The 18998-nt window shown below is 40.0% G+C and overlaps 1 protein-coding gene across 3 annotated transcripts in view; it reads left to right on the plus strand.

Annotated features, from left to right (window-relative positions):
• Positions 1 to 18998, plus strand: part of LOC141754265 (CUB and sushi domain-containing protein 1) — a 467652-nt gene that overhangs the window by 377147 nt on the left and 71507 nt on the right. For all 3 annotated transcript variants that reach the window (XM_074613208.1, XM_074613217.1, XM_074613228.1), the window contains 8 exons: positions 9626 to 9742; positions 9852 to 9965; positions 11776 to 11871; positions 12261 to 12464; positions 12833 to 12957; positions 13061 to 13157; positions 14041 to 14145; positions 18633 to 18751. In XM_074613208.1, the coding sequence (XP_074469309.1) occupies positions 9626 to 9742; positions 9852 to 9965; positions 11776 to 11871; positions 12261 to 12464; positions 12833 to 12957; positions 13061 to 13157; positions 14041 to 14145; positions 18633 to 18751 (977 nt within the window). The remainder of the gene's footprint in view (positions 1 to 9625; positions 9743 to 9851; positions 9966 to 11775; positions 11872 to 12260; positions 12465 to 12832; positions 12958 to 13060; positions 13158 to 14040; positions 14146 to 18632; positions 18752 to 18998) is intronic.

Raw genomic sequence — 18998 nt, forward strand, 5'->3', positions numbered from 1 at the left:
ATTCTTTCAGCTCGTTACCGTTGTTTAAAATTAATACATTGTCGTTTTGAAGCTCTGATACACAGATTATCATCTTTATCACACTGTCATTCTGGGTATATCACAATGCAGAGACGGAGTATCATATTGGCTACTAGGCCACCATATGGCTTGAAACATTTATTATTTTATAGGTCATAAATTGCCAAAAGCAAATTTGTATGTTCATTATTTTTGTAGAGACTGTGATGTACATGGTGTTTTAGTATTCAAATTAGCCCTGCTCTTCAATGGAGTTGTTTCTTCACAGTGAGACAGGCCTGCATTTTGTTCCTGGCCCTTTCTGTGTCCCAGATACGATATGGATTGATCTGCTGAGACTGCTGTCACCTACACTATAGGACAGTTCACATAATTAAAGCAGAACAATTTAACTGAATCCAGTCCTACCCAGTAATATCGCTCGCTTCCTTCCACTGCTCGTATTGCACATTGAATTTTCTTACCACATAGTTAGGGAAGTTTCTCTGTCTGTCTGTCGGACTCTATCTTTGGGCAGCTCCTGGGGCTTTTAGACCAAACTCATTAGAAAGGGTGAGACCTCTTTAAATAATACATCTCCACTTACACTCCCTCTGTCTCCTCTCTTCTTCCTTTTCAAACCCCCTCACACTTTACTCTTTCTCCTCCTCCTCCTCTTTCCTTTTCTCTGTAACTACTCCTAGCTCTCCTCTCTTTCTCTCTTCCTGTTTTTTCATCATCTCTCTCTTATTCTACCTTCCTTCCACCTCCTCTGTCTGTGTCTGATTTACTCTATATTTTTCTCTCACTTCACTTTCTTTCTGTCTCTCTTTCTCTCTCTCTCTCTCTTTCTCTCTCTCTCTCTCTCTCTCTCTCTCTCTCTCTCTCGCTCGCTCTCTCGCTCTCGCACACACACACACACACACACACACACACACACACCTCCCATCTTAAACCGCTCTTTTATTGGTTTCCATGGTAACTAAGAGCTGGTGCGAGAAAGAAGGAATTCTCCGTGACTGTTGATAGGGTTGTGTGTGTGTGTGTGTGTGTGTGTGAGAGAGAGAGTGTGAGTGTGAGTGTGTGTGTGTGTGTGTGTGTGTGTGTGTGTGTGTGTGAGTGAGAGAGAGTGTGTGTGTGTGTGTGTGTGTGTGTGTGTGTGTGAGTGAGAGAGTGAGAGAGACACAGAGAGGTAAAGTGGGAGAGAGACGTAGCTATTACAGAGTGCCGCCTAGAGGCAGTATTAATACACACAAACACACTTTAACACACATGCACACCAAATACAGAATCCCACTAATGCTTATACAGTACATGCAAACACACTTGACTGCTCAATCTTTGAATACACTATTTGAATGTCAGATAAAGACGAACTCCACACAAATTGATTTCTCTTGTGTTGTCCTCATGATCATATAGATTCTTGTCGGCATATGATGTTAATACAGGGGAAGTTTCCAACAAAACACATATTATTTGTCCCTTCCCTGACTTTGACGTAATAGGCAAGACTTCGGCATCTATTACATATGTCAGCTGTCGCGCCAAGTAACAAATAGCAGAACACCGGCTAATTGTAGCCCCCTAACCCTTAACTGCTGTTTGCGTTAGCATTAGCAAACCTGATAAGCACCGGCAGAAAAATGTCTAGAAGGTAACATGCAGATTGCGAAATCTGATCTAAATCTGCAAAAACTTGCAAAAGCTCTTGCGAAACTCGCTGCCCGACAACCTATCCTAACCTTAACTATTCAAGATCAATGCCTAACCTTAACCATTCGCAAGAGTTTCCCCACCCTGCGGGTTCCCTTCTAGACACTACCCAGAAAAATGATGTCATACATGAATGAGTTTAATTCCTCTGCAATGACAATAAACACAACACATGGGCACGCTGATAACTGTGCCATATTCAGTTTAACAAGAAATGTAGGGCTGACGAACAGCAATGTTAACCATGATAAACAGAATGGCTATGGCTATGTACTGACACACACTGGCGAGCGTCTCATTGTAGATCTGCTAGCCCAGCTACAACACTAGTACCCACACGGTTACTCTCTCAAAGGGTCATTGATGTGCTTCTAGTGACTGTCAAACTCTGCCGTACTCCCTGTCTTTCCAGTGGAGAAACAGGAGTTCTAAGCTCTGACTAACAGCTCTACGTGTCATCCATACCCACCACATCACACACTACGTAAGCCGTAAGACCACGCCTCCTGCAGTCAGTGCTCCCTCACTCCTCTGTTGCATTATTTAAATGCAGGGAGGGAGGGTTCTAGCAGAATTTGAAGGTGTAGTTACACTTTAACCCTACATTTGTTGGATTAGGTCCACAGCTGACCATGTTCTTTTTGTTTGTGGGTGTGTGTCTGTGATCTGGTACTCCTATATTGTTATAGAACAATGTCTATTTTTAATTATAAGGACTTTAATTAAGTTTGTTTGTTGCTCAGTTTTGACCATACTGAAATCGCTTTCTTCACTCTGAAATGGCCCTTTTGACCCGAGAGCCAATAGCTGCGCTGTACTGATGCGCGGGTCATGGTTTTTTATTACACACTCGATCTGTTATGAGAGTTAGGAGATTGGTGAGTCAGTGTTATCATACTAGTGGAAATAGTGTTGTAGAAAGGTACATTCTGCTGACTTTAACATGTGAACTAATAAAGTACAGGTTCTTCATTCTACCCGTTTTCAATACTTTCTACCTGACCACTATTTGTTCACACCATCCATGTCCCAGTTATTGATTAAGAATAATAAATCCCAGATTTATTTGAGAATCTACGGTATTAGTGTTATATCATTACTAAATATCCGGGATGTTACTTGGTACAGTTTTAATGCTTTGGCAGTGGCCATTACTCCTGCTTGCACCTCATTTCTCATGCTTGTTCGGGTACACCTTCTGCTGCCATTACTGCTAAGGTTCAGGCGACGTGAGTATGGCCTTTAGTTGATATGGGCTGTTTACAGAATATGAGTGTTAGAATGCTTTTCATTATACCACATAAAAAGCTTACAGTATATACTGTAAACATAATTTTGTATAAATTGATCTGGCTTCAAAGGTAGTGGTCTTCCGCTACACATTGACCATCCTCTCTTTAACTTGTACTGAGGTGCGTTGACACATCCACACACGCACACACACACACTGCGTATCCAGAACTGGTGGGAATTAGTTGTTGTTATGAATGACAGCTGTCAAATCTTAAATTGGACAATGTTTTACTGATTCTGTGACTTAAACTTTTTTGCAAATCAGTTTTGTGAAAAGATACCAGAGGTCTTGTTCTACATATATAGTGCTGTGTATTCGACATAGACCCTCTTTGTCGCATACAGAACACTATATATAAAATTGTTTTTCTGAGATTTCAAGACATTTCTCTGTGTTTCATCAAAAGTAAGTTTGTTGTTATTTACATTGTTGTGATGAATCTACTCTCTGAAAAGTCACTCTAACTGTTCTGTTTATGGTTTTGAAAAAGCTCCTGGAAGAACTGCAACTCAACTTGAAAAGTTTAGGACATTTTCTAAATCTTTTCCTGTTCTCTCACAACCAACCCAAAGCATTGCTCCGTGTCTCTGTGTGTGTGCATATTTGTGAGAGAGGAAAAGGAAAATGAAACACAGACAGTGAGAGGTACAAAAGTGTTGTACGTGTGTGTTCTTGTGTATGTGTGGGTATGATCAAAGCGCGTGGATGTGGGAGAGAAAGAGAGTGACTTGCATGGCATTTTTTTGCATTTATTTGTGTGTGTGTGTGTCGGAGGGTGTGAGTGATCAAAGCACATGTGTGTGAAGGCTTTTGATAAGGCTGACACCTGAGCCTAGAGCAGCACCACTGGGGGATTGTGGGTAGATCAAGACAAGACCTCTAGACCTGAGGGTTTGAATGCAGCAGCACAACAAGAATCAATCCAAAAAAATATCAGTCGATATCAGGAGGAGTGGAAGGAAAGAGGGTGATTACTCTGATGCTTTAGGAAACAAGGAGAAAAGTAGGAAGGGATAGGAGGGAGGAGGAGGATGAGTGGGTGAGAGTGCAACAACTGTGTAGCAAAGGAGTAGAAACCAAACCAAGTTTTGCTGTATTTTTCATTCTAGGCATGCAAATCGTTTTTACTGAGCAAGCCTTAGCCAAGAATACGGGCCGAGTCGTAATGTCCACACTCACGCTCTCACAGGCTTTGACATGTGTTCCTGATAAGTCCGCAGGGGCTCAGGGCTGTCCCACTGTGAAATCGGAAAGTGCTTCAGGGCTCTCCGGTGGACTTTTCAAGCCCTTTATGCACAGTTTCCACTGAAATGCTGAAGACTGTGCTTGAGGGAATTACCCTCAAGGGGTTGTCCAAAATCATCCAAAAAACAAAGCAAAAAAAAAACACTGGTTGAACCTGAAGATGTGTTCATATTACCAATAACTCTTTCTAGTTGTTTTATTAGTATTATTATTATTAAGTAAGGCATGATAATGACAATATGTTTTTACTGTATGTGTTGATTAGGGCTGTCAATCGGGTAAAATATTTAATCATGATTAATCGCATGATTGTCCTAATCGCAATTAATCGTATATTTTTTATCTGTTCGAAAACCTACTACCTTAAAGGATAAATTTGTCAAGTATTTAATACTCTTATCAACATGGGAGTGGGCAAATATGTTTGCTTTATGCAAATGTATGTATATATTTATTATTGGAAATCAATTAACAACACAAAGCAATGACAAATATTGTCCAGAAACCATCACAGGTACTACATTTAGCATAAAATATGCTCAAATCATAACATGATAAACTCAAGCCCAACAGGCATCAACAGCTCTCAGTGTTTCAGTGTGCTGACTTGACTATAACTTGCCCCAAACTGTATGTGATTATCATAAAGTGGGCATGTCTGTAAAGGGGAGACTCGTGGGTACCCATAGAACCCATTTTCATTTGCATATCTTGAGGTCAGAGGTCAAGGGAACCCTTCAAGTTTGGAGCATTATTTAGCCTCCTTCACAACAAGCTAGTATGACATGGTTGTTACTGTGGATTCCTTAGGTTTTTTCTAGTTTCATATGATGCCAGTATCTTCACTTTAGTTTTAAAAATAGTCTAATTAAAAATCACAAGTTGCGTTAAAGAAATTACTGACATTAAAACAAATTTGGGATAATTATCACATTAACTTTGACAGCCATAGTTTTTTATCAAACATTGCTAATAACATTTTGGCTTTTATTACATTTAAAAAATGGACAACAGTCAATTTTATTAAACTTCATGTAAAATCACACCCTCACATCTGAGTGGCCACAGACGGGCCTACTTGACCCAAACAACATATTAATTCACAAAGTGCCATCCCATCTCTCATACAGCATTTTCACCCTCTGCGCCCTCGTGCTGTCCCATTTTCACTGAGCACAGAGGTGATGATAATTAAAGTCTGTTAGGGATCACAGCTGATAGGTGGACATTGGGACTGGGACACAGAGGTACGCACATGAGCTACCAAAACAAGACAAGAAGAGCGAGAGGCCAGAAGAGGTGAGAAAAGAAGCGATAAGAATACGCCACAAGAGTGTGTGTGTGTTGGGGAATGACATTGACAGATGTGCTTGTTGCTGCTGTTTTCTATACATACACACCACACACATACACACATTCACTTACAATTCCATCGACCTCTGCTAGCCTAACCTGCAGTGTAAATGTGCAAACGCCCACATGCTGTTCACACACAAGGTTTGTAACTCTCTTGGGGGTGCTGGAGATGGATCAAGCCAGTGTTAAGTCTGCTTCTTGTGGGTCATGCAATGGTAGTAGGGATTAATAGGCTTTTTGAAATTGCAGTATGCTGATACAGGAGATCCCACACTGTGCATTGGCTCAGCACCACATAAATTCATTCACTGAAGTTCTTATCCTGCTGGGTTTTTGTCAAGAGGAAGGAACTACTCTGAAGAGGGTGCGACAGCGCTGCCATCTCAGTTCTAAGAAACTGTGACAGCACTTTTCTGGATTGTTTTTCAAGTTTTTAATCTGATATATAGATACCAAATACATGCTGTTGCATATTAGCTATATTCCAAAGTACCACAATATGTGTTGGTTACAGGTAAATAAATGTGTTTTTTTAAGCTATGCACAATCTGCCAGTCAAAGAAAGGCATAGATAGGTATTTTCCATTCATTTCACATAATAAATGTAGGTTACAGTTGTAGCCTATTTAGCTAGATCTTTGTTTGGACATTATTTTCATGCACGAATACACATGCACACACATACGATCAAAAGCACTATATTATATAACAAAGCCTTGCAGCCACAAGGGTCCAAGTGATATTTGGGGACAACATGAATTTTCTGCTAAACTAAACAACTTTTTAGCCAAATGCAGTCAGTTGGATTTTTTTGAAAAATGCATAAGAATAACAGATTAGAGTAGTGATACGCTCGCCAGCTTTGAGTGCAATGGGCAGTGCTCCCAGCAGCAGGGGGAAAAAAATAGAAGAGGCTCACGATTGAAATGTGAATGCTTCATTTCAACATAATGCCTCTACATATTTGAAGCAACAAATGGGGTGAAACTGTTTGGGCTGATAGAAGTGTTGTTTTCTATATTCTTAGCTGTCCTACAGTAGCTACAGTGTAATCCATACGTACTGTAGATTAGTGCATTTACATTTTGCATTGTTTTGGCTTTGTATCCTGCAAGCTAGATTAGTGATCGTTATACAATGATGTTAAAGTGCTGACCTTCAGCTTAAAGGGTGTTTAAGGGTGTTGACATCAATACTGGGTGAACAGTGTTGCACTTTTTCTACAGTCGTCCAGTGTTAGGACATTGCAGCAGAGCAATGATCCTAATTAACAGACAAGACAACCGAGGAGTATGTTATGTGCAAACAGAGGAATGTGCTTCTCTTGCCAGTTCAGTCACCCAACCTCAGTCCAACTGGTCATACTTTTCAGTAAACAAACGATAAGTGAAGCTGGCTGCTGTACAGGCCTGGCAGAGCATCACTAGGGACGATACCAAGTGTAGGCTTCTATCTGTGGGCTTTAGACTTCAGTCATTCACGTATTTGTTTATTTTAACCTTTATTTATTCAGGGGAGTTTTAACTGAGCCAAGCTCTCTATTTCAGGAAGGCCATGATCACACTCGCACAGTTGCACACATTGACACCTGGAAGCTGCCCAGCACAACCACTGTCTGATCTGTTGGCTGACTGAGGTTAAGGGCTTTGCTCAGTGATCGTTATGAGGGGGTGTTTCTCTTTCACTTTCTCCATCCAGATTTACAGTCAGGGGATCACACAAAAAAGTGCATATGATGATTTAAAATGGAAGTTTCTTCAAACTTGTTCAATATATTTTGCTGTCTAAAGTTGGGGAACTAGATTTAGAAAATGCTTCAATCTTTATACGGTGTATCTGATGTGAATGCAAACACACTCAAATATAAGATGGATGTCAGCACCTAAACTTCATAGTCATTGTTTCATTTCAAATTCAATATGCTGAAGTGCTTACTGTATATATATCCATTCTCTATATCATTTCACACTATTCAGGGTCGGGGGGGTTCCCAGCATGCACTGGGTGAGAGGCAGTGTACCTCCTGGACAGGTTGCCAGTCTGTCACGGGGCTAACATATATACTGTAGATAGACAAACATTCACACTCAACGGACAATCTTTTCAGTTTTCCAATTCGCCTAACCTGCGCTGTTCAGTGGCTGGCACTAAGGTATTTACTACTGAGCCGCCCTCTAAAGTGATTCCCTTACAAACATACCCAAACAAGTCTAGCACGAGCCAAATCTTGCAAACATCTCTGTATCTCTCTGTGACTTTAAGCCACATTTACTGTATGTACGGTACATGAAAGCACATTTCAATGTGTGCTGTGCCTTTCGTTCAATTTGTGCTTGCAGTATATGTGAAATTAGCATCAGGTTTACAAAGGCAATAGCTTATTTTGCAATAAGTGAACAGAAAGCTGCTTTTATGATGAACACTCAATAGACAAGGCAAGGTCACAAGATAATGAGATTCAAAAACATTTAGTATGGCTGAAACTGAGAAATATTTGAGCATGTATCACTCAGAAAATTTAAATTGAGTAAGAGTCATAAATCAATTCTAATGAATATAAAAATTACACATTTAAAAAACAGACAAATAAAAAAAATGTATTAAAGGATGTGCAGTGGTATTGGTATTGTTCCGATACAAAAACACTTAATTGAATATCTGATACTAACTATTGACAAAATTCCCTAAAACATTGATAAAATTCTTTGCTAAAGCCATTGTTGAACATTTCTGGACTGTTATGTGTTTCTGTAATGTGTCTAAAGTGCTCACCTTCATGACATCAAGTCTGCAAGGCCGCCGGGCTGTTGGGCTGATACAATACTGTATGAGACAGTATTTCAGACCTTGATCGTTGCCATGGATATGACCACCATGTCATATTACAAAACAATGCCAAGTATAAATTGCATATTAATGGCTTATTAAGGAGTTAGTAGATTAAAGGAAATTAATTAATATTGTACTGGTATCGGTATTTACACTATGTTGTCCTTTCAGTGTTGAGCCATCTCTTAAATGATACCGCTGATGCTCTTTAGAATCCCTGATAACTGCGTCCACATTTGTAATTGTCAAAAAAAGTGCAATAACCAAAGTGCGTTCGTAACTCAGTGAGAATCAGTTTGAGTTCAAATTGAATGACCACAGGGCCATAACTCAAGAGTACTCTCTTTGCTTGGTGTATTTTCAGATATTGTGTTTCTCTTTATTTCTCAAAAGCTGATTTTTATTTTGGAAGTAATACAGTGCAGCTCCCCTGCACATCTTTGAGTTGTGTGTTTACGCTTTGTCTGCTGAGATTTATATAGAATATATTGCAGGTTAATTAAACTCTCTCTCTTCCCATTGCTACCTTCTTTTAATACATCTGCACAAAGTTGCACCCGCTCTTTAAAAGTGAATTATTTCCCACACATGGCCCTTCCAAATTGTGTGAAAATTAAGTGCAGGAGATCCGCATGTATATATCATCCTGCCATTTACACAATTCTTCCCAAAATGCATAAAGAAGTAGAGCTGCAACGATTAATCGATTAGTTGTCAACTATTAAATTACTCGCCAACTATTTTGAAAATCGATTAATAGGTTTGAGTAATATTTTAATAAAAACATGTCGACATTCTTTGATTCCAGCGTTTCTTAAATGTGAATATTTTCTGGTTTCTTTATTCCTCTATGACAGTAAACTGAATATCTTTGAGTTATTTTTTTGTGTGCTTTGGGACACACTGATTGACATTTTTCTGACAGTTTATAGACCAAACAACTAATCGATTAATAGATCAAATAATCTACAGATTAATCGACAATGAAAATATTTGCAGAGAGGGCTGATTTCTTTCTTTCTTTGTCTTTAAGCACAGAATGTGTCTCAAGTTGCAGAAGCTTTGGTTTCTCTCTTTGGAAAATATGCACAGTGAAAAACACGTAAACAGTACTTAAAACATAGCTTATAAATTAGCTTTCAAATGAAAAAAATGCTGAAATTCCCATTCTCTGTCTTTCAATAGCTCCATGCGGAGGACAGTATGGTGGAGCTGAAGGTGTCGTTTTGTCTCCAAACTATCCTCTAAACTACACTACAAGACAGACTTGCTCCTACTACATCACTGTGTCCAAACAGTTTGGTAAGTTCATAAATGATCTCACCATACAGGATTTGTAATTAAAAAACCACCAACACAAAAGCTAATGTATATCTTCTTTTTTGTCTTTGTGCCTGGTCATCTTCTTCAGTGGTGTTTGGTCAGTTTGCTGTTTTCCAGACAGCGATGAATGACTCAGTGGAGCTGTTTGACGGAGCCAATGAGAATGCTCGATTGCTCAGCTCCCTGGCTGGGTCACATTCAGGTGAGTCTCCTAATAGCTGATACTAGTGTTAAACACAGCTGAAAGAATGCTACTGGATCACACTGCCATAAAGAAACTGCTGTTTGATTGTTTTTTTAACACTCAGTCTGAGTTAGCATTACACTATATTTTTGAAAAGCTGCAATTCAGTTGTAATATTTTAACATTTTTTCCCTGTTTTACTTTTTCTGCGCTCCTGAGCACATCTTTGAAAGAGAAAAATAATGAAATCATCTGTAAGAAAGCAGCTCTTGGGGGCTGTAGAACACAGCACCAGTGGTCGTTATCGCAATTTATTTGACAGTGATGTATTTGGTGAAAATCCATTATGGGTTATCTTTACAAGAAGAAATCAGCGGTGGAAAGCGTCTCACTGGGGCCATACAATATAGAGTAGCGCTGATACTCCTTAAAACAATCCTCCCTGGGTTTCCTTATCCTCCCAAGTTTGAGTCATCCCAGCACGGCAACATTTTGAGTCACTACACAGCATGAATCAAGATTCAGAGATGAGGCAAAATCTATACAGACGACACAGTGTGAAGAATACAAAATATGAAGAAATATTGATAACGTAGTTGTTGGCAAAATGTGCTTTCGTTGCCTCAGAGTTGCATGTTCTTCTGTTGTGTGTCATGACCTGGGGGCATGCTGCAGGGGAATCCCACTGGCATTGGCATTTAGTTTCTTTCTGTAGAAATCAGCTTTTGAAATATTTTCTTTGTAATGTGTGTTCAGTTGTGTGCCTGTAGAATTATAAGGAAAATGAAAGCTGTTTAGTAAAGGACTGCAACTGCTAATAAAATTGTGGGGTACGGTAGAGTTTGATGATAAAAACATCAATCAAAATAGAGACACAAACTTATCTAGATAGATACGATAGCTCCCTAGAGCGGTTCTTTCTATTTTTACACTAAAGTGTACATTTGTGCTCTTCTATGCCCTTCATTGAGTGCATCAGTGAGCCTATTTCAACATAATATTAACTAGGAGACAGTTTTTGTTTGGCTAAATGTAGCAGCACATTATGCAATTTCTTTCTTTCCAACTACGATCCATCTAAGTTAGTTCAAAGGAAAGAGGCCAGTTTATGTAATGTAGAATGGGTGGCTTATTTCTTAAAGTTAATTTGGGTTGGAAATTCCCCTTTTGGCTAAAAGTGGCAGCAAAGAATGAAACACACCAGGCTTTACAAAATAATGTTAGCCGCATCATTACCCTATCACACACGCACGTATACACGCACACACACGCACGCACGTGCGCACAGGCAAACAGCTTTGTAGCACATTGTTCCAGCAAACTGACTGATTATCCTGACACGCAAACATATTAACACACATACACGCATACCAAACTTACACATTAACACACACCCCGACGCAGCTAATGATGGTTCTAAATGTCAGCCACACCAGGCCGTGTTTTTCTCATTTATCATTGTTACTTTGTGTGCTTGTGTGTGTGTGTGTGTGTGTGTGTGTGTGCATATAAATCTCTGTGTATTTGAGACTGTGGCTTGGTGTGTGTTTGTTCGTTCTTTCTTTCCTATTCTTGTGAGGACCACATTTTAGCACACGGTGAAAACGATCCTGTCTGAATGTAAAGCCGTACAGTTAAATGTATGGTGATGAGTGTTTGTGTATGTTCTGTATGTTTGCTCTGTTCTGTGTCTCAATTGTTTTCTCTTTTTTTTACAAAATTTCAATCGATGTGTGCCTTCAGGAGAGAAAGTTAAGCTGCTTTTATCATTAGCATTCATTTGTGAAATCATCATGTGTGTGTGTGTGTGTGTAATTGTTTGTCCCAGGAGAGACATTGCCATTGGCAACTTCCAATCAGATCATGCTGCGGTTCAATGCTAAGAGTGGCCAGTCAGCTCGAGGCTTTCACTTCGTCTACCAAGGTAACTCTCGCTCTGTTGTCTCTCTATCTCTATTTCAACTTACAACTTACAGAACAGTTGACTTGTTTATAGACGTTTTATTTATTTTTTTAATTTGTTTCTTGTGTTATTGTTTTATAATATTTATATATACACATTTAGATATACACTTATTTTTTCACTACCTCTATTTGTACAGCTTTGTTGTCCTTGTTCCTAGCTGTTATTTATTATTATATAAGTACATTGAGGGAGATGCATAAAACCAGAGTTAAAATGTATGTACTTTTCTCACAGTTAAAAACAGTTGCATTGAATTCAAGTTCAGCATGAAAGTCTCTCTACTGAGAACTATATTTCTGTTTTTTTCTCTCCTTCTTCCTCTCGTATAATTACCATCATCATTGCAGCTGTGCCTCGCACCAGTGACAGTCAGTGCAGTTCGGTGCCAGAGCCTCGGTACGGCAGGCGGATCGGCTCAGAGTTCTCAGCTGGCTCTGTGGTTCGGTTCGAGTGCAGTCCAGGGTATCTACTGAAAGGATCAAGTGCTGTCTGGTGCCAGGCCGTGCCAGGTGCCCTCGCACAGTGGAATGCAACAACACCTTCCTGTTTAGGTAAAGCTAACCCAGAAATGTATGGATAGAAATGTACCCAACATATATATTAAGAAATCAGTCCACCTTTGAATCATCCAGTACTATGAGAGTTCGGATGACATTAATCCTAACGAACTAAACGTATGCCTGCATGATATCTCTCTCTGCTGAGAGCAGGCCCTTTGCAAACAGCTTCAACTGTCACCTCGGTTTATACCATAAATAATGTTTATCATATTTTCTCTCCCCGGCTCCCTGTAGTGGTAATTTTGAACACCATATTGTCCTAGGGTGTGCAGAGCAATATTCCAACAACCTGTCTTATCTGTTAGCTATTTAGTTAATGCACTTTGCCAAGAAATTCATATTTTATGTCTCCATTCTAGTTCCCTGCAGTGGAAATTTGACTGAACGTCGCGGTACAATACTGTCTCCTGGCTATCCTGAACCCTACCCAAACAGTCTCAACTGTCTGTGGAGAATTCATGTCAGTGAAGGGGCTGGCATACAGGTACAGATATGTATACACTTATATATAAATATGTATAAATATGGAAGACGCATAGAAACTTGGAGGTTGTTATTTTCATTTATTTTATTTTTTTGCTGTTTAGATCCAAGTGATGACGTTTGCTACGGAGCACAACTGGGACTCTCTGGAGATCTACGACGGAGGAGACATGACAGCTCCTAAATTAGGGTCATTTTCTGGTATGACAATATGCTCACACACAAACTTGTGCACACAAACACTCCAGAGATGTGTGATGGATGAGATATGACAGCTCCTAAACTATAGATACACACACACACACACATATAGATTGACAGACACACACACACAAGATCTATGATGAATTAGATATGACAGGTCTTGGACTATAGATACACACACATACGGCTTACACTGGAGATTTATGATGGATGAGTTGTAATACCAAAAAACATGATATATAGCTTAAGTAAACAATAAATGTCAAAAAAGACTTCGAATTTATCCGCTTTCCAGGCAGTCAGCGAAAGGAAGAGAAGAAGGGAGGGAAGGGAAGAGTCTCACCACAAGGTTGAGTGAAGGATGGAAGAAAGAGGGAGGAAGAAGACAGGGAGGGATAAAGAATGATCTAACCTTTTACAATTTCCCAGCGGAGTTTCCCCTGTGACCTGCCCCAAGCCACATACCTGTCACACTCCTATCACACATAAAACATGCCGCCCATAGGGCAACACACGCACATACACACACACACACAAATGACTGTGCCCTTCTCTAGAAAGCACACCAGGGACCTGCCCGCTATAACCACAGTGATCTGATGTTGGCCACTGAGCAGCTTCACCGGGGCAGATGAGGGTTGCTTCACATAAGGACACCAAAATGCTAGCTATCCACAGAGGTCAAGGGGTGGTTCACCTTATTCTACACATAATTCCCCAGCTGGTCTTGGGATTTAAACAATACTTATGGTCAAAATCTTGCTTACTGAAAAAGTGTCACCATCTGTGTTCAACGTAATGTCTTCATGTATGCCCGATGTAGTTGCATAAACTTTGATGCTATTTCTTTTATAATCTGTCGTATGTTTATCTTCTACAGGAACCACTGCTCCCGCCCTCCTCAACTCAACGTCCAATCAGCTCCTTCTGCACTTTCAGAGTGACATCAGTGTGGTGGCAGCAGGTTTTCACCTGGAATACAAGAGTAAGTTAAAGCTTTCGAGAATACTGGGTGCCTTCTCACCAGAAACCACAAATGCACATAAACCCAGAGACACACACATACACTTGAGCACACACACACACCTACACACACATCGTTGCGACCAAAAATTCAACATGAAATAACAAGAGTCAGTGACCTGAACTGGTATTGCCCGAGAGCATACACAAACGTACTGAGACCCAAATTAGAGCACGCACACACACAGGACACACTCCTAGAGGGACGTAAATGGAAACACGTCAGACTCAGACATGTTCATACACATACACAAGTGCTTTTGCTTGTGTCATACATGAACATAAGTCCAAAAAAAGGGCACATACACACACAAATGTGTAGACAGACAACGGTATAGACATTGATATTAACATCATGCATTTACACACATACACACCTGTCAGGGCACGGTTGTGCTTTTCTGTCCTTTGTAGTTGTTTTAGCTTAGAATCACTTCTAGATCAATGAACATGTCCCCATTTGTGAGTATGTGTGAGAGCATTAGTGTGTTTGCACGCACAATTCTTTGTGTTTATTGGTGTGCGTGTGTGTATGTGTGTGTGTAGGTGAGCGCACACATTTGTGGGTCGATGCTCTATATTGTTTTTTTTAGCTCTATACGTCAAAATGCCATCACTAGGAATGAGAACCTGAAAGACTAGTCAGTTTTAGGGATAGTTCATCATGTCTATTTTATCTTTTAGTATGACTTTTATTACTGGATGTGCCAGATCCATGTGTGACACTTACATATACAGCTTCCTATACAGTATAATCCTCAGATAAAAATGGTATTCGGTGTTGGGTCAAGCCACTTTTCTATGTTTATGTTCCAGCATTTATGTTGCTCAGGCCTGCAACACATATGTAATTGAGTTGAGGGCAGTTTTGGGGATTTCCTTCTCTATCATGTCCCCTAGTTTGCAATGGAGAGTGGATTTTTTCAGTGGAACTTCATGGGTCCTCTCAGTGCTTTGCAACCAAGACCAAACTTGAGACCCGAGTCAGGCTGAGTTTAAATTATATTCAGTCTAATCAGGTCGTGGGTCTGTGTGCCACTCTGTGTAATACCTGAGTGGATCCCAGCATACTTTGTATCAGCTCTGATCACATGGTGAGTCATAATCATAACAGGATAAAAATGGAGACTTTGAAATGCAGGAAAAATGACAAGTGCGGCTACATTTTTGTTTATTTGTGGAACATCACGCTGCTGCCTCCGTTCTCTCTTGCTGTTTGGGTCGATTCGATTCAGGTCTGGCTGTACTTTTTCAGACTGGGTCTCTCTCTCTCTCTTTTTTAAAACAATTTTACAGCATGCACATAGATTTCGGAATAGGTATTTATTGGTGTTTCTGCCTTTGTGCGTAAGTCAGTATCTGCTTTTATGTGATAAAACCAAAACATTACATGTGGTTTCATAATGTTAGTCAGCAAGCAGGCTGTTTACGGATATCACAGAAACCAAGTCCAAATGCAACATGCTGTGCACTGAAGTTTTTCCAAGATCACCTTAAAAAATATATATCAAACATTACGCCGCCATAGGAGCTCTTGCAGGACTCCGATGGTAGCTTTGCTTATCTCAAAACGAGTGTCAACACTTTAATCTGTAGCAGAATGTGTTCCAAGTTTGCCCGAGAGGTTCTTTACAGGAGGTCTCGTCACAAAGTAGGCTTTTAACTTTTTTCATTAAACACAAAGTTTTGCCGACATCGGCCAACTTACCTGTTCAGTAGGTGACATGAACAGAGACACCAACATTATTATTTGCCCTCAGAAGATTGTTCGTGCTGATTCTCTTTGTGAACACTTCCACTACTCAAAAAGACTTGGAGTACATTCAAACAATAGACTCTTGTTAATGATTTTCACTTTATGGTCTTTAAAGTCACAATGAATAATTGTCAACTCAAAAACCTGGAGTAGTGTAAACTATCTCTGGAACTGTTTCTGACACAATATGTGTTGTGCACTGATCTTTCACTGTACTGTCTTTTAGGGCTGCAAATAACTATTATTTTCATTGTTGATTAATCTGCTGATTATTTTTTCAATTAATTGAATAGTTGTTTGGTCTATAAGATGTCAGAAAATTGCGAAAAATGAAGATCAGTGTTTCTGAAAGCCCAAGATAACATCCTCAAATGTCCACAACTCAAAGATATTCAGTTTACTGTCATAGAGGAGTAAAGAAACCAGAAAATATTCATGTTTAAGAAGCTGGTATCAGAGAATTTTAACTTTTTTTTCTTTAAAAAAATTACTCCTATTGATCATCAAAATAGTTGGCGATTAATTTAATAGTGGATATCCATTATCTGTAACCGCTTACCCCATTTGGGGTCGCGGGCGGGCTGGAGCCCATCCCAGCTGACATTGGGCGAAGGCAGGGTACACCCTGGACAGGTCGGCAGACTATCACAGGGCTGACACATAGAGACAGACAACATTCACGCTCACATTCACTACTACGGGCAATTTAGAGTCAACAATTGACCTGCATGTCTTTGGACTGTGGGAGGAAACCGGAGTACCCAAAAAAACCACGCTAACACGGGGAGAACATGCAAACTCTACACACACTCCACACAGTCCCCAATGCCGGGTTTGAATCTGCGACCCTCTTTCTGTGAGGCAGCAGTGCTAACCACTGCACCACCGTGCCGCCTAATAGTGGACAACTAATTGATTAATTCTTTCAGCTCTACTGTCTTTTCTTTCCCATTATGTTTCCTGTAGAAACAGGAAAAACAACTGTTGTGCTGTTAAAGTTCTCCTTGTCAGTTTTGTAGTAATGTGCTAGCTTGTATAAGTGGACAGAATCATCTGCTGGGGACACGTGAATGATTGTGGTGATGATGTTCTCATCATTTTAAGCTGACTAAAGGGCCTTTCCTCTTAAGGGTAGAGTCGAGTGAGACATCTCTCTCCCTTGTCTGTCTTCAAATAAAGCGAAACAGAAGTATAGTAAATCCAGTCAGTTAGACTTAAGTGCTGACACCGTCTAGTTGGAGTCTAGTGGCCCTAGTGGGGTGGTTTGTGGTATTGTCAGCATTTTACAGAGCATCACTGCTCTGTCATAACCAGGGAAAAGAGGGAGCAGTTTGCTAGCACACACAGAGAGAGAGAGAGAGATAGAAAGAGAGAGAGACAGAGAGAGAGAGAGAGAGAGAGAGAGAGAGATGGTCAGCCAAATGGAATAGTTTCATTGATCAGTTGTCCTGACAGCCTGCTGATGCTCTGCCTAATAACACACTGTGTGTGCATGGGTGTGTGTCTCCAAGTTACGGTCTCATGCAGCTTTTTCACTTACGCTCGATCTAAAAAAAGTCCCCCTCATCCCTCGCAGCAAGCACACACTCATGTAACAGTCAGTCATGCACACGCAGGCACACTCACAAATGTCATACACTGGGGCTGGGCCACCTGGATTTGTGGGTGTGTGTGTGTGTGTGTGAGAGAGCTCAGTGGGATCACATCGTTTTGCTGGTGGGAAGGTAGATAATGAACCAACAAGACCAGACACACAAGCAAACAAACACACACACACGCACACACACACACACACACACACACAAACATTCACTCCTCTCTCTCTCCCCTTCTTTCACTCTATCCCTCTTCCACCCCTGTGTTGCCATGGTAACCGCTCCAGGGCAGTCTCCTGCGGAAGTTTCCAAGTGAAACACACAAGCTGACACACACACACACACACACACACACACACACAGATACACCCCTACTGATACTATTTGATGAAGGGCTGGCTGCTGTCAAACTTATTAAGGATGTGTTTAACCTTTATTGGGTTGGGAATACACAACCAAAGTCATTATGTTACCTTCGCATATTTTTAAGCACATTTCAGAGGTCGCTGTCACCGCTGACGACGTGCAAGCTTCTTTGTTTTTATTGTACTAGCCGTCAATTCATGAATAGACTCTTGTGTATTAGAAAAAAATAACATTATGAGCATTTGTAAATGAATCTGCCACTTTAGTTCTTCATCACATTAATCTAAATACTGTAAGTTTCTCTTATGTGTTGAAAAACTTTAATTTACTCAGATACACTATTACCCTGTGGGAAAGCAAACAAGTGTTGGGTACGGAAATTAGGTGTCTTCATTTCAAGAGGAAGGTAGCATAGAGGTGACGGGAAAAGCATGATAAAGTTTTTCTTAATGAGTACTGAAGCAAAGACAAGGTGGAGAACAGAAGAGGGAACTTGTTTTGCTGTCATTGTAGTGTAGAATAAAGTCAATTTAGTTGGCCATGATAAGCTTGATAATTAAGGTCAAGACAGGAATGTTGGGTTAGTCGTCTAGAACTTAAATAAGTGATGATCATATCATATTTACTGTATGTTCTGTTTATATCCGGCTCAAGTAATTTGTCCAGAGTCCACTTTTTCCAAATAATAGTAATGTCATAGTTAATTGTGTTTATGTTGTTTTGTTTTTGTAGCGGTTGGTCTTACTACCTGTCCTGAGCCAATGATCCCAGCCAATGGCATTAAAGCAGGAGACAGATATATGGTCAATGAGGTGGTGGCATTCACCTGTGAACCTGGGTACACATTGCAGGTAATGAGCACAGACACACAGACTGACCAATAAACACATCTATTAATATATAATGTATATTTTTAGATACTGATTGAACATAATTAACTACTGGTTTTCCCATATTGTGGCTGGTATTAATTCAACAGAAATGTGATTTTCAAATGTTGTTTATTAGAAGCAGACTAAATATTGTGCAGCAGAATTCTGCAAATTATGAAATTTCCACATTAGCTGCATTTTAACTTTAGTTAGATACACTAAAAAA

Source organism: Sebastes fasciatus, chromosome 2 (assembly GCF_043250625.1).
Source record: "Sebastes fasciatus isolate fSebFas1 chromosome 2, fSebFas1.pri, whole genome shotgun sequence".
NCBI classification, from domain to species: Eukaryota; Metazoa; Chordata; class Actinopteri; order Perciformes; family Sebastidae; genus Sebastes; species Sebastes fasciatus.